At 37.1% G+C, this 16,464-nt stretch overlaps 2 protein-coding genes across 3 annotated transcripts; both read left to right on the plus strand.

Annotated features, from left to right (window-relative positions):
* Positions 1 to 2,995: 2,995 nt before the first annotated feature.
* LOC108982343 (scarecrow-like protein 32) lies at positions 2,996 to 5,067 on the plus strand. Its single transcript, XM_018953685.2, has one exon. The coding sequence runs from the start codon at positions 3,446 to 3,448 to the stop codon at positions 4,817 to 4,819; it is 1,374 nt and encodes a 457-aa protein (XP_018809230.1). The 5' UTR covers positions 2,996 to 3,445; the 3' UTR covers positions 4,820 to 5,067.
* An 8,013-nt stretch (positions 5,068 to 13,080) lies between these two features.
* On the plus strand, positions 13,081 to 15,133 carry LOC108982342. Of its 2 annotated transcripts, none has more exons than XM_018953682.2 (2): positions 13,081 to 13,323; positions 13,845 to 15,133. In XM_018953682.2, the coding sequence occupies exons 1-2, from the start codon at positions 13,311 to 13,313 to the stop codon at positions 14,918 to 14,920; spliced, it is 1,089 nt and encodes a 362-aa protein (XP_018809227.1). In that variant the 5' UTR covers positions 13,081 to 13,310; the 3' UTR covers positions 14,921 to 15,133. The 2 variants fall into 2 exon arrangements, with proteins under 2 accessions (XP_018809227.1, XP_018809228.1); XM_018953683.2 differs by having other exon boundaries at positions 13,082 to 13,313.
* The last annotated feature ends 1,331 nt before the right edge of the window (positions 15,134 to 16,464 follow it).

Below are 16,464 nucleotides of genomic sequence, written 5' to 3' on the forward strand. Positions count from 1 at the left end.
GAGGGGGAGGTTTGGGGGATGAGATGAGAATTTTATGTTTTGTTTTGAAGTTTAAAATATTATGTTTTAATATTATTATTGTTTTGGTATTTGAAAAAGGTATATTGAGATTTGAAAAAACTGAATTGTTTATTATATTTTATATGGGGATTTGAAAAATGTATAATGATGAGATGAAATGAGATGAGAATTTTGTGTTTTATCTAGTGTCCCAAACCTACTCTAAGTCCATGGAGTTACAGAGAATTTTTATTTAGAAGAAAGTTGAAGTACACAGTGAGAATACAAGATCTCTCTCTCCTCACAATCACTCCCTCTCTCTCTAGCGTGTCTATCAAGTTTTTGAAGAATTCTTGTACGTCTGCCTCACAAAAATCACATTTCACTGTATATAAAAATGATATATATATATATATGCGGTGAAGTGAAAACTTTAAGGTTGTAAACTTCCAAATTATTCATTTGAATAAAGTGTCGAGTGCGATTCGAGCAAATTTTATGTCTGGTGTTCACTCGAGCGAGACTCAAGCAAACTTTTTGTTTGATCTTTGCTTGAGCCATCTATCAAACGAACCTCGAATATAGACTCTTTGCCTAAATTTTGCTCAAACGATATGTTGTACTTGAGCAAACTCTTGGATTGCCTTGGCTCGAATAAAGAACCAGACTCCACATCCAACAATGCTTATAGCTTTAATTTGTTATCAAATTTGGGTATCTACAGCTAGGGCTAAAGCACATGCATGGTACTTAAAATATTATTTATTTTCATGCTTACAACTTTGGATTTTGCGTTGTCTTAATGATGGAAAGCCGAAGACCATGCATGGATACCACAAAATTCCCCTCTCGATCGGATATTCCAAAAAACCTGGTTGAAATGGTTGCTGTTGCACATATGTCCTCTAGTCCTTGTACCGCGAGTTTAGGAATCCTTCTCAAAATTCTCATGCAGAATCATTAAAATCACTCCTACCTTTAACTTACATGGTTTTCCTTATACTCTTCACCTGGATTCTTTTTATATTTTCCAGCGGCCTTTAGCTGTATGCATGCTAGCTTTTTGAAAGCTGCTAGCTCCTCGTAACGATTAACTATTATTTGTTGCTCTGAACAGTGAAAAGAATGGAAAAGTTTGTCGTCTACTTTCGTTGATAACGTGCAGACAAACTGTCCAACTTAGAACAGCGAAAATCTGGTATATAGCGTGAAAATTACTATGGTAAGAAAACAAGGATCATGGAGAGCTACTAATTAAATATTGAGACATTTACAGAATATTAATTACTAAATCAGACATGGATTTAATTTAAAAGAGAAGGGATCGAGAAATAAAAAACAGGAAACTAGTTAATGACATGACTTATATTCTATGCATGCAGCTAGCTCTCGGAAAAGGAGACTATGAATTAGAGTAATGATTTGTATAAATTATAAAGAGAAAATATATTTGTAACCATAAATTGTATAATCGTCACATAATTATTGTGAAAAAAGTGAATAATATGTAATAATTTATATAAAAAAATTAATTTTTTAATAGTAAATTTTTTTTTTAAAAATAATTATACAATATTTACATACTTCACGATTATACAATTTAGTTTGGACTACGAATCTATGATGATACTTGTAAGTCTTAAATAGTAAGTAACAATAATAAGTCGGGAAAAGAGGGTAAGTCGTACTTGTCTCTTGGTTCAAGCTAATTTGGGTAGGCCGAAAAGGAGGTCCTTTCTTTCTAAAGTCAGCTAAATTTCATTTTGTTGATACATATTATTATCAATGCTCAGAAAAAATACATTATTATTTTTATGATCGTCGGCAGCAATATCATCTTATATTTATATCTATATCTATATATATTATATATATATATATATATATAGTATGGTTAATTGTGTGTGTGAGGTGGCATGGTTGAGTAGTACTTGAGTAGTCTATTTAAAGTGGGGCTGCGGTTGTGAGGGGAACAAGTGTTTGAGTAAGGGAACAAAATGGTATACATAAAATGCATGTGACCTACATGATCAGCCCTTCACCTAGGAATACAACATTTAGGGAGTAGGGACCATGATAATATATATATATATATATATATATATATATTCCTCGTGATCTTCATATCCCAAATTCAAATTTCTAGTGAATATCCTAATTAATTATAAAAACTGGTCCTCCATTTCTATTGTGGATTCTGATCATCGTGGATAAGATCTCAGAAATCTGGGGAGAGAGCGAGAGGGAGAGAGAGAGAGAGGGGGAGGGAATAATGAAAGAGATCTAAAGCTAATATTCCAACATCCTAATTAGCCGGCTTTGACAATGACACCACACACTCTCTTTCTCTATAATATGGGGAGGCCAACCAAAACTATTGAATAATTTTATGCATAATTGTAAAGTACTGCGTAAATATCGCGTAATCGTTTTGAATAAAATAAATAAAAAATAAGATTTATATGAAAAAAATAAATTTTTAAATAATAGACCATCATCTTTTTTAAAAAAATTACGCGATATTTATACACTTTTTAATTATATGTAAAATTACTCCCTTATAATGATTATCAATTTATCAGTATATGTCCAGCTTGCAGTTCACTAACACCTGGACGGGGAAATCAGAAATCAAGCAAATGCAAAAAAGAAAGTAGCAAGAAAGCGAAAAAAAAAAAAAGTTCAGAAAACTTTAAAGGGAAACAGTATTCATATATACCTGCATAAGCTAGCTGCTAGCAAAGTAGAACATTAAAATGATTTGGTCATGATAAGATACCCCGTGAGTGAGTGAGAAAGCCAAAGATGAACTGCCTCCGATCCCCACCACACCATTACAGGACAAAATCTCAACTTCCACAACCAGACAAGGCCCTGGCCGGCTACTTCACATGCCTCCAAAATCCAACACAACACAAGTACCTCCTCATCTCCCACCTCCTCTCCTTTACACCACACCTCTCTCTCTCTCTCTTGATCGAGAAGAGAGATAAGACCCTTTTGTAGCCTTGAAAGAGGTTGTTCAATCACTTCTTCTATAGCCTCATTGCATCCCTGCATGGCAACTGAAAAGCCTGGGGATATAGCTGGCATGGGAAGCGTTTGATCTTTTGCACGATTTGACTTCCACCGAGTTTTTTTGGGATGAGAGCTTCCCCCTTCTGAGCAGTCCCTTTTTCTTCCCTAAGGAAGAACACTAAAATCCTCACAGAAAAAGCTGTACTGTCAATTTGTATTTGATTCACTTGCAGAATTCTCCCAGACCGTACTAGTAAAATTTACCACTGTTGTATCGTTTACCATTGGCAAAGGTACCCACTACTAGTCTCGTCACTTTCTCTCTTTCTGCTCATTTCTGATTTCTAAATTCCATTTTCTTTTCTTTTCTTCATTTTTGCTGCTTTCCATAATATTTTTGTACTCTCTCTCTCTCTCTCTCTCCACGATGCAATTCACTGAGGCTCCACCACAATCCTTACACCAAATGACTCCATTTTCCAATCCCACCATGAACAAAAGCCAATTTCATAGAACTCGGCCATGGCCTGGATTTCCCACATCAAAGTCCTTGGGGAGTTTCGGTGATGCCAATTGCATGGAGCAACTACTAGTACACTGCGCCAATGCAATTGAAAGCAACGATGCCACTCTAGCCCAACAAATCCTATGGGTCTTAAACAACATAGCAACCCCAGATGGGGACTCAAATCAGCGCCTTACTTGCGGCTTCCTCCGAGCTCTTATTGCACGCGCAGCCAAAACTGGAAGTTGCAAAATGCTGGCAGCCATGGCCAACGCTCATAGCAATATTGCTATAGACACGCACAAGTTCTCAATCATTGAGCTTGCTAGCTTTGTGGACTTGACCCCTTGGCATCGGTTTGGATTCACAGCAGCCAACGCAGCAATTTTAGAAGCCGTTGAAGGGTACTCAATCATTCATATCGTTGATTTAAGCTTGACGCATTGCATGCAGATTCCTACACTGATTGATGCTATAGCTAATCGTCACGAGGTCCCTCCTCTAGTCAAGCTCACCGTAGCTACATCCATGGAAGACGTCCCACCAAAGCTCGACCTTTCGTATGAGGAATTGGGCTCAAAGTTGGTTAATTTCGCAAGGTCCAAGAATGTTATGATGGAGTTTAGAGTGAGTCCTTCAAGTTACAAAGACGGTTTTGCCACCTTGATCGAACAACTTCGGGTTCAACATTTAGTATACCCCGAAAGCGGTGAGGCACTAGTTATTAACTGCCAAATGATGCTTCATTACATCCCAGAAGAAACCGTTAACGTTGCAATTCCTAGTGCAAACTCTAACCCTTATGATTTTGAATGTTCCTCCACCACTTCCTCTTTTCGGACAATGTTTCTCAAATCGCTTCGGAGTTTAGACCCAACCATTGTAGTTCTAGTAGACGAAGATGCGGATTTGACATCAAATGATGTGGTGTCTAGGCTAAGGTCAGCGTTTAATTATCTATGGATACCATATGATACTATGGATACATTTCTTCCTACGGGAAGTAAGCAGAGACAGTGGTACGAAGCAAATATTTGCTGGAAGATTGAGAATGTGATAGCAAATGAGGGTTTTCACAGGGTTGAGCGGCCTGAAACTAGAAGCCAGTGGGTGCAACGAATGAGAAATGCCGATTTTCGTGGCATCTCTTTTGGGGAGGATGCAGTGTCGGAGGTAAAAACCATGCTAGACGAGCATGCAGCCGGGTGGGGATTGAAGAAGGAAGAAGACAATCTTGTTCTTACATGGAAAGGACATAATGTTGTGTTTGCCACTGCTTGGTTGCCTGCAGCTTGAAGACTTGCTTTCATCATGTTTTTAATCTTAATCTTCTTCTTTCTTCTTTAAATTAGCTTCTAAATCTTAATCTAGTACACCTAATTTTAGGAGTAGATGAGAGCTAGCTCATTGTGATCATGAAGGTTTTTGTCATCTATTTGATACGGTTTCTTGAAGCTATATTAATAACCCAGCAACCTAGCTAATTAATTAAAGAAGTCGATCTCCGGCCATAGATCTCTAATCTTTTTGGTTCCTGTACATGATTTTGCTCGTTCTTACGAAATTCGCAAAATCTTAGAGATCGAAGGAGCATGCATGGCCGCGTACTGTAATTGCTCAGACCTTTTTGTTTCAAGACATTTTGGTGCATGTAAATGATCAGCTGCATGTGGTAAGAACATTAATATTCTAGCTAGCTAGCCAGCCAATTTTACTCTTTTAAGTCACGCGCTAATTATTTATAAGCTAGCAGACTGTGGTGTGTATCATGTGCCAATCTTATCAATCATGATATATCATGTGTCATCATCATGATCAGACTCATCATTATCTAAACTGCATCCTGCATAACCCCTTAATTCATGATAAATTAAACTCACTCCCTTAATTAATTAATTAGTCTGCATCATTGAATTAAATTAAACATATATAGCCAAAAATTATATATATATATATATTGCAAGCACTCCATTAAAACAACAGCTTCTTAATCGTTTGTTACATGCATGCATGATCATGAGTAGTTCCTAGTTATTTCAGTTTCCTAATTTCTTTGTTGTTTTTCCTTTTCTAATATTGAGCATCATATATGCATCATCATGTATTGGTAGCTACACGTTTAGATTGATCAGATTCATCCTGATCACTTTGATATATATGCAGGAATATATATTGAGCGAGCGAGGTAATATTATTAATTGGAGCTTTTTATTGATTCTATTTTGAGCAAGTTTTAATTAATTGGCATGCTTTTAGCGGCCGCCCGGTGACATGAGGGTGAGCTCCTTTTAGATCTCTAATGGCTAGCTCCGATCCTTTTATTTCTGTTTGTTTTGTTTTTGGCTAGCAATGCTTGCCAGTTGGCTTGAATAAGTTTCTGCCGGAATCTCTGCTCAGGACCAAATTAATCCATTCCATTTATTTTTTATTTTTTAATTCCTTTGTGGTGAATTACCGGTGGATTATCATGGATCGAGGTTGCCGGACGTAGAAATAAGACTTTTAAAACCCCCAAGTTTCTTCGTCGCACGTGGTCGGCTTATAATAAGACAGATCGTACAAAGAATCTTGGACTCTAACTTCTCTAATGGTTCCAAAAATGATTAGGTGTTTGCAATGTATATGTAAATCATTGGCACGAGGGTCTCGGCCCATGCATGCTCACATTTTAAGACATTTCTAATTAATTAAGTTATAAATCGGGACATGGCCGGATTGGGATCGAGCGAATATATATATATATAATATTTACAAGGATTTATTAAGTACAAACAGTTTAATGCGTTAAATTATATATCTATACTTATATAACTTTTTTAATAAAAAAAATTATACTTTATATTTAATATTAATATACCATTTGATGCGAAATTTTTTACATTTTTCTATAGAGTAATCCTATACTTACAGAAGATTTCTCAAGAGTTGATGCTTCGAAATGTGTATTTTATTTTTTTATTTTTTTTATATATTTTTTTAACCATCGTAAATATTTATTACACCGAGACATTTAACATTTCTGTTTTCTATATCTGATCATCTGTACTCCTTCAATAATTTAACCCTAGTAGTCACTTCTTCGGGTCCACCATCTTTTCATGAAATAGAATTCGGGAAGCCCCTGTCGGCCTCTTTGTTTTACTTGCACTCGCTCGTCTCCGACAAGGCAATTAATCAACACTTTAAAGTACCAGCTAGGCATCTGTCTTAATTTGTCTGATCTCGGCCTAATATCGAGGGTAATCGAAATTCATTGTGTCAAGTATTAATGCAGCACTCTCTACTAGCTAAAGTTGGTAACATAGCATTAAGCTATTTTGCAAAGCTCAAATTTTAGCAAACTATATATGATGGCTTAAGAAACAAGAAAAACCATGCAAATTTTTTTTATTTTTTATTTTATGATAGTCTCTAATAACACCACATCCAGCATGCTCTGGATTGTCTTTTGAGGCACCATCTACGTTCAACTTCATTTTATCATAAGGAGAAAACATCCAACTAACTTGCAATGGCTTCCTTACTTTTATTTCAACATTTGAGATGTGTAGTGATCATAAGATAGGAAGCATCTTGCTGGTACGTATAGTTTTTGTAGGCTTAATGAAGAAATTAATATCATGTAGCCATTATGTAACTTTCTAAATATAAATGACAGAGGTCAGGTTAACAATATCATCATGATATGCTGTGCAGATTCTCGGGCAAACATACAATTCCCAAAGAAGAAAATATCGAGCCATCTGTGCATGCATGCATGGAAAGAGATCATCTGACTGCCATTATTAAAAAAAGACTACCATAGTACCAAGTTTATCTTTCCATCCCATAGTCACACATCTTCAAAGTTCAAAGATCTGTGCAAAATAAACCCAAATGGATGATACAATATATAAGCAGGCCAGGAACCAAGTAATGAATATCGGCCGACTCCTTAGCTATAGAACACAGACTGCATTTAGAAATTAGGGGATATCACAAGCTTGTATCTTATTATCAAAAGGGATAGCACCATTCCATAGCTTTTCCATATATACACTGAAATTCTAAGTGGCAAGACGGTGTTCAATATATAACACTTTTTTGAAAAAATGAATAAATTAACTTGAATGAGGCCTCATTGAAATTTCGATCATTGCTTCCAAACCCTTGATAAGGATAAGGCTCAAACCGTAACAACCAAAGTTCAAAATAATTAGCTTGCTGAAAGGAACGGAAATCTGGTGCTGGACGTGTTAATTCTGTTTTCTCTGTTTTTTCTTTACGTTGTTCTTCCGTATTATTCTGCACACTTGTATTTAAATTCTTGTAAATCCTATCTCTTGTAACAAACTTCAGTTATATATATGAGAAGAAAACACACGACTCTGGCATCTAAATCCAGAGTTGTTTCGATTCTTTCATGGTATCAGAGAATCCTATAGCTAACGCTTCTAACGATCCTATGGCTGCTGTTACAGATTCTTCAGTTCCTTCGGCTGCATTTCATCTTCCAACTCAAGTTATTTCCATCAAACTTGATGAAACTAACTTCCTTATCTGGAGTGCTCAATTAATTCCTTTGTTTCGGAGATATGGACTCATGGGAATTGTTGATGGTTCCGACGTGTGTCCTTCTCAATTTTCCAGTGAAGAAAACAAGGCCCAAGGTATTCTTAATGCTGCCTATATGGCTTGGCAGTATAAGGACCAAACGGTCCTTGGCTGGATTATTTCTTCTTTGTCTCCTACGGTGGTCTCCACCATTTATGGCCATGAGACTTCCAGGCTTGCTTGGCAAGCTCTTGGCGCACGTTTTGCTGCGCCCTCATCTTCTCGTGTGTCTCTTATCAAACGAAAGTTGCAGTCTTTACAGCAAGGGTCCTTATCTTGCCAAAATTTTTTGGATCAAGTTAAGGCTCTTGCTGATGAACTATCTGCTATTGGGAAATCTGTTGATGATTCGGATTTAATTTTATCTGTTCACAATGGTCTCAATTCTTCATTTCATTCCTTTATCACTACGTATATGCTCCTGTCTAAGGAAAAATCTATCTCTTTCTCGGATTTTCATGCAGAATTGTTGAACTATGATCTTATGCAAAAATTTCATAGTCAGTCCCTTCATTCTAAGGCAGGTTCCTATGCTCTCTACTCCCATAAACCTGGCTCTAAATCAGGTTCTCGGCACACTCATAATAAATCTCGCTTCTCAGGGGTCTCTAAAGGTGCGGGTAGTGCGTCTTCTCAGTTTAGACAGCCTCTACCTCACCTACCGCTCACATCTTCAGCTGTGCCTGCGTCATCCGAGTCTCGCTCTCGTTCCCCATGTCAAATCTGCAAACGAGAGGGGCATCAAGCTTTGGACTGTTTTAATCAAATGAATTATTCATTTCAGGGACGTCATCCTCCTACTGAATTAGCCGCTATGGTGGCTGAGGCTAACACGACTTATCTAAATCAACATCAATGGTATGCGGATAGTGGGGCTAATCTTCATGTTACCTCAGATATTGCTAATCTTGCAACTTCTCTGCGGGAGTAAGGTAGGCGACGAAACGACGGCTAGACAGAGATCTACTCTTCCAACAGGCACGGTGGAGCAAAAACACCAGAGGAAAAAAAAAGGGCCGAGCACGAACATAATATTTTCCTTTTTAATCTGCAAAACAATGGATGAGATCAAGAGAAACTTTTGCTTGATGCAAAAGGACGGAAATGGAGAACAAAGAAGGTAGAGTATTTGTTGCACTGCTGAAATTACGAAGATTATGGAATATAAATTGAAGAATTCGGTTATTTATTATGTAACGTCTGAAAATCAAAGAGATCGTCCGATGAATGGAAATGGAAACAACTGCTGAAAAAATCTGAAAGTTTTTAAAGAAATAATTAAGGACTAAAATTAGTAATAGTAATGGTATTAATAATATAAACATAAAAAAATAAAATAATTTAAAATCTTTAACTTAAAAAAATAAATAAATAAATTGTGGCCGTTACACCAGCCTTGTCTTGTCATGACTAGTGGCTTGACCATGGGCCATAAAACATGGGATCCTACCAAGGGAGTCGCTGACGCCACATCAGTCGAAAAAAAAAGAAGACAAAAAGAAAAAACGCGCGAAATAAGAAAAAAGAAAAATCAAAACAGAGCTTTCGGGTTTTAGCTAGCTTTCAGGTGGGTTTCTTATTCATGTTCGATCGTCTGGATCTTGCGTGTGTTTTTTCGTTTTCATGCTCGTTTGAGCTAGTTCCATCCCTTTACTAGCATAATACAGCAGCCTCTGCTTTGGATTCTCGTATATATGAGCAGTAGTACCACTGGGAATCCTTTCGTCTTGTGGCAATGATTCTAGGGAATATCGACTCTCATAAACCTCATCTTCTAAACCGGTGCTCATATCATTGTCAGCACTAGACTCACTCTTGTCTACATCACCCAGTATAGCCGTAGACACTAGAATGGCATTTTAGGGCAAATGCCCACTTCTAAACTTTGCTGCAGGGGCAGTCCAAACCCCTTGTCGTGCGAATGTTGGTAATGAGATCTATCTGAGGTCTCAGATTGGAGTTAGGGAATGGGGCTTCTTTCTGATGAGAAATAGAGGCCAAAAATTTAAAGTTTTTCTTTTTTTAATTGTGACTTTGGAAAGACAAATGATACAACCAACTAAAACATGCCTAGATCACAGCCCAGAATGAAGAAGCAAAATTTACTAAGAAAATTAAAGAAAAGCATTCATAGAGCATGACTCCCGAAGCAATAGAGAGTTTGATGAATTTCCAAAGACCTGAAAAGGCTTGAAAAGAGAATCCAATCCAAGTTTGAGGACATCCACCAAACATGGCGTATCCATACAATGCGAGGACAAAAACCCACCAAGAGATGTCCAAAGCAACAAAAATACCGACAAGCCCAAAATCCCACACATAAACGACGAGCCATGTACTCAATAGATTAACTATTAAAGCTGCCAAAGACACCCAAGCAATTACAAAGCTCTTGAGCTGTGACTGCAAGAACCGTTGCACTGGGAACAGAAACCCAAAAGCCGAAGAGCAATGGTCAGAACCAGAAAGCCACCAACTCCGACAACTCTGCTACTTCGTCGGATTGTCCTAAGAGTTTCAAAATAGGAGTGGCAAAAATGTAAATGGGCAAGAGTAGAATGCAGTAGAGGAAGAGCACAATCCATGACCTATATGCCCAACATGTCGTATCTCTTTGCCCTAAAAGCTTGACCACACAGTGTCTCCAATGCGCTCGCCATCCCTAACTGCATTTCCAACTCTCAGAATATTTGTTCAAATACAAAAGAGATTATTCCAACAAGAACAGAGTATTGGAATTTATGGAGGTCAAACTAAACGGTGTGTTTTCGATTTTTGCCACATCAGCCGCTGTTTGCCCTGTGCTTATACCAGACCACTGTTTGTAGCTTTTTACTATTTTTTATTTAAGAAGAAATAAGTAGTTGAAAATTACGATGTGATATTTAAGTCCAGAGTTCCTCTTCAGAACAGCCCATTTGCTAAGAGCAGAATAACAGCCCCCAATTATAAATAGACACGTAAGAAAGTGGCCTAAATTTACATTGCACATGTACACACCTGATTAAAACCCATAACAAATGAAAAAGAGAAAGAGAAACCTACCTACAAAATTGAAACCCGAAGGCCTGCGAACATTCCCTACTGCTTCCCTTTCGGAAACCTCTTCCTAGACCAGAGCTCCATGAACGACGGCAACTGTGAGAAACGTTGGGCCAACATAGATTGCCCACCAGTTCCCAATCTATGTTGGCCCACTAGTTCACAAAATCGTTTGAAGCTTCCAGGTTCCTTTGGCATAACAGTTGCAGGCACGGCCTCTTGTTGTTGGCCTTAGCTAGTTCAGTCACCACCCTCGGTTTATCGAAGTTCATGTTTGCTCCACTAGTTATTGCGACAACATTTTCGCCCATGAGACCATAATACTTGCAATATGCTTCAGCTCCAGCAAGAGCAAGGGCACATGCTGGTTCTAAAATGCTTCTTTTTTCTTCGAACATGTCCTGCAACATGGGTAACAATATATAAATGCTAAGAACTGACACCTACATCTATTATTTTGAGGATTAAGGTTGCGAATGTGAGAGGGGGATCAAGGAGTTAGATGAAGAAGAAATCTGAGAGGGGGAGATCTGAGTGTGAGAGGTGTTTTTTTCTGTGCGATGCGGTTCCATTGTAGTGTAAATGAGAAGCCTAAGTATAATGAAATTATTAGAGGGCTGTTTTTTGGTGGAAGCCAGCCTGACCTCTTATAAGATTAACTCTTAAATCCACCACTTGTTGGAAGACCTAAAAGACATCATGCAAATATATAATAGTTAACAGCTGCTAGCTACTTGAAGAAAAAATTTCAGTAAATTCTTAAAACTTTAAATCATCTTGATCCACTTGGAGAGACATACAATTTTCACCCACTAGCTTTTAACCTTTTAAATCGCACCCTAAATGAATAGAAACTTCAATTTATACCCTCAACTATCTATAGTTTTTCACTGTACAATCAATTAAAGATTTGATGGTAAGTTTTAGTTTTAGTTTTTCACTGTACAATCAATTTACCCTAAAACTGCCACGTGGTCAGTTTTAGTTTATCTTAACGTATAGACCTGTAAAGTAAAAGAAAAAATAAATGATAGTTAATTACAGGTGAAGAGTGTAAATTTTGCTGATAAAAAAAAAAGTTAATATATATAATAAAAAAAAGGACAACTTTAATGTAAACATAAACACCAGCTGCAACAAATGCGGATCGGTAATTTTATATTAAGGAATATAGATGAAAGTATTGTCTTTTATTTATGAAATTTGATCTTATATTAAAAAGATGATGACATGAATACTATAAACATTAATATAGTTTTCAAATATTTGTGAACGAGTGATTCTATATAAAATCATAAATTATATAATAGTTACATAATTATTTTAAAAATAAATGAGATTTATTATTAAAAAATTAATTTTTTTTTTTATATAAATTTTATATTATATTTATTTATTTTAAAATGATTATGCGATTATGATATAATTTATTGCATAAATATATATTTATATAGAAAGTACAAAAAAAAAAACGAAAAAACAATATATTCTGACAGAAAAATTGACGAGTTAAGAACCAATTCAATTATTTAGGACAACAATATATCCCCCGCCCCCCTCATCATGAATGTCTTGGCCCCCCGTGGACTTGAAGCAGCTGCCATTTCAGTTTCACACCCAATCCGCTGACTTTCAAACCATTTTTGTTGACTTGGGAGTTGGTGACCACACGAATATTAACGCACCCTTTTTTATTTTTTATTTTTTTTTCCGAAAACAGAAAAAAAATGTTGAAAGTTGCAGGCCAGTGACCAAGCAATAGCACTTTGTCTGCGGGTGTTAACGTTATGGGCTTCAAAGTTTCAAACTACTCTTTAAGTTTAACACGAAATCTGATCTACACTTCCTCGAGGTTTTATTTGTTGGATCTTTCAATCTTAATTTCCCCAAAAAAATAGAAAAAGGAAAAGAGAAAATGGAATTTGTGTCCGGCACGTCCAGAAAACAACGAAGCTCCGTAGCTGCTCACACTTATAAAACGCACGTGCCCTTTGAGTTTGACCCCCAAGACTTGATAATAAGAAGCTTCTGAAAAAGCGGCCGTCTTACTTCTAGCCCTAATCTTCCCCACTCTCCCTTTCTTGTGTATAGTAACACAATGCGGAAGTGATCGAAGAATTACTCTGAATACATTGAGGCTCCGAACACGCAGATGGTAAATTCAGGTTATTTATTTATTTATTTATTTGTTTTATTGGTTTCTTGATTTCGTTTGCGTGAGCTGATTTCTTGGTTTTCTTTTTTCTTTTTTTTTCCTGATTCAATTCGGAAGACGGTCTCGTACTTGACTTCAAACAAACCTATTGAAGCTTAGTTTTTTTTAGAGTAATTTATTGTTTTGTTTTATGTTTATTTCTGCGAAATGGGTATTAAGCGGCGAGGACTCGGAGTGATTGTAGATATCCTAAAAATTCGGTCTGTAATTGAAAGAATTGAATGTTTAAATGATCAACATAAAGTTAGCTGATTGCTTTTGTTGTGGGTTTATTACAATCTGGGTGTTGATCGTCTTGTCTCAAAGTTGGGTAATTTAGTTCAAGTCTGCAGGCAATGCTGACGTTCTTCACTGAAATTTTCTTGCCAATAAAGATTATTGAAATTAGGGTTTTAGATTTTGTAATTGGATGTGAAATGATGGTTATTTATATATATATATGGCTGAAAAAGATATTTCATCTGGTGACAGTGAGGAGTTTGGAGACCAAAATGCCAGCGCGTCAGCATTTTTCTCGAATAGACACTTTTGAGCTAAAGACTCGTATAGAAAGGAAGGTGGGGCGCCCGAAGGCAGAGGAGTATTTTGACCTTCTCAAAAGATTTTTAAGTCTTAAGATTAGCAAATCCGACTTCGATAAACTTTGCATTGACAAAATTGGGAGAGAAAATGTTCGTCTTCATAACCATCTCATTAGATCAATCATAAGCAATGCATTTCTCTCAAAGACTCCCCCATCAAAGGACCACAAGTTAGAAGGTTCTCTCACTGTTAGAGTGGAAAATGGGTATCAGAGAAGCGATATTCAGTCACTATGCCGAGATATTCCACAATCCCCTCGAAAAGGGAGGACCCCAAATATTCGTGATCGCAAGTTTAGGGACCGCCCGAGTCCTCTTGGGCCTCATGGGAAGAACCATAGTGTTGCTTGTGAAGATTCAATCCCCAAAATTCAAGAGCAGCAGAGTGCTACTGAGCTTCTTTCTTTGGGTAGCAGACCCCCTGGCTCTGTGGAAGATGGTGAAGAGGTTGATCAGGCTGCTGAAAGCCCGAGTATTTATAGTAGAAGCCCTGTTAGAGCTCCTCTTGGCATCCCCATGAATACAAAAGGAACAAGGAAGGTGTTATGCAGTGGATCAGCTACTACATTTTTCACTGAGACTTGTCAGAATAGTGGTGAGCTACCTGATACCAGTTCCTTAAGGAAGAGTTTGGAGCAGAAGTTGGAGGCGGAGGGAATAAACATCTCGGTGGATTGTGCCAACTTATTGAACAATTGCCTTGACGTATATCTCAAGAGATTGATAAAGCCTTGTTTGGATCTTGCTGGTTCAAGGTCTGTACAGAAACACATAGATCAAAGACATGATTGTGACCTACCTGGTGTGAGGAGAACGTTGCCCATGAGATATGTACAAAATCAAAGTCGGCCCTTTTTTGCATCAATGTCAGACTTTTGTGTTGCAATGGAGTTGAATCCCCGAATACTTGGAGCAGATTGGACAACAGAACTTGAGAAGGTTTGCTTGCGTGCATCAGAAGACTGAACTGGAACTGATTAGCACATGATTTCGGTAAAGCAATAAGTTTGGGTTCGATGAGTTATCTCAACACAATTGTAAAATCTACTCTTAACAGTGAGCTTGAAATTACCAATTTTATAAGTACCGTCCAAGTATGTTAGTAAAAGTTGTCTTAAGTTTTAGATTGAGGGTGATTAGATTGTATATAGCTTTCAATGATTTTTTTTTTTTTTGGGGGGGGGATGGCAAAGTATAAACATATCAACAATTGGAAGAATCTTGCTATAATGGCTAGCGCAGTAGTCTTTTCTGACTAATATCTATAGTTTGTTAGTTCATTTTGTTATACTTAACCTGTTAATCAAACTTACCTTTGAAGTTTTCAGCCTACTGTTCTGTAATTCCTGATCCAATGAGATCCGATAGATGGCCATGTTGACAATTGTTATTCAGCTCAGTGTTATTATCTCTCTCTTCTCACTCATATGCACGCCCAGTCACACACATACATTGGGCAGTTAATTTGAAGAAGTTGAGGGTGAAGATTTAGACCCTATTATAATGTTTCTCATTCATTCCTTCCATTTTAAGGTGCTGCATACTTGAAACCCCCCTGGCCTCCCCCTATCTTCCCTTTTCCATCTTTTCTCTCATGAGGCTAAATTTAGTTTCTAACGAGGGAACAAAAAGAAAAGGCTAAACATAATAATTCGTACAAGATAATCAGACCCAAGGGAATAGGGAAAAAAGGATGTATAGAAAAAACCCAGAAGGACAAATTCAACCTTGATGATGCTGATACATGTAGTCGGTGGTTAAGGTGTGTTGAAACTCGAAAACACAGATGCCGAGTGATATAAACATCTGGAAGATGTTTGTTTTACAGCCTTGTGCCTATTGAATGCCAGCAGCAAAACAATATTCTAGGTGGTGGAAAGCATCCAGCATTGAGTGTCACAGCAAACTTAATATGCTTCTGCATGTTTCAATATACATGATTGAATTCAGTCACGTTAGTCCTATTTGCTTCTGGTAATCTTTTATGTTGTAAACCATACATATTAGTTCCAAATCTACCGATGCTTTGCTGTACAGTTTTAGTTTAGTTAGAATTTGGATATACACATAACAGAAGGTATTTAATCTAAGACAATTGCACTGAACATTGCTACACATCATCCATCTGAGACTCTGGAGAAGACCAAAAACTTAATTGGTATCGCCAGAAGGTATTGTATTAGACAAAACAAACTCATGGTTGGGTACCCCTGTGCATTGCCTCTCTCTTATTTGTTGGCAGGGCAGTGATCAGATCAAATCTAGGCACCAAAATGAAGCCACTGCAAGGAAAGTGCTGGTGCAGAGGAAAGTTGCGGTGGTAATAAGCAATTTATTGAACTTTGAAATGAACTTGTTTTCTGTCATTTTCTGAGTCAAATGAACTCCAAATATTTTTCTAAGCTAATTTCATGGTTAGTGATTGTACCAAGAGAGTTGAAAGATTTTACTGTTTACAGTTTACATATTAGTCTAAGCATCAATGATGAATTTCTATGCAACAGTTTCTT

This window comes from Juglans regia, chromosome 7 (assembly GCF_001411555.2).
Source record: "Juglans regia cultivar Chandler chromosome 7, Walnut 2.0, whole genome shotgun sequence".
In the NCBI taxonomy this organism is placed as follows: domain Eukaryota; kingdom Viridiplantae; phylum Streptophyta; class Magnoliopsida; order Fagales; family Juglandaceae; genus Juglans; species Juglans regia.

Coding starts and splice junctions, on each gene's coding strand:
- LOC108982343 (XM_018953685.2), top strand. CDS start 3,446: ATGCAATTCACTGAGGCTCCACCACAATCCTTACACCAAATGACTCCA.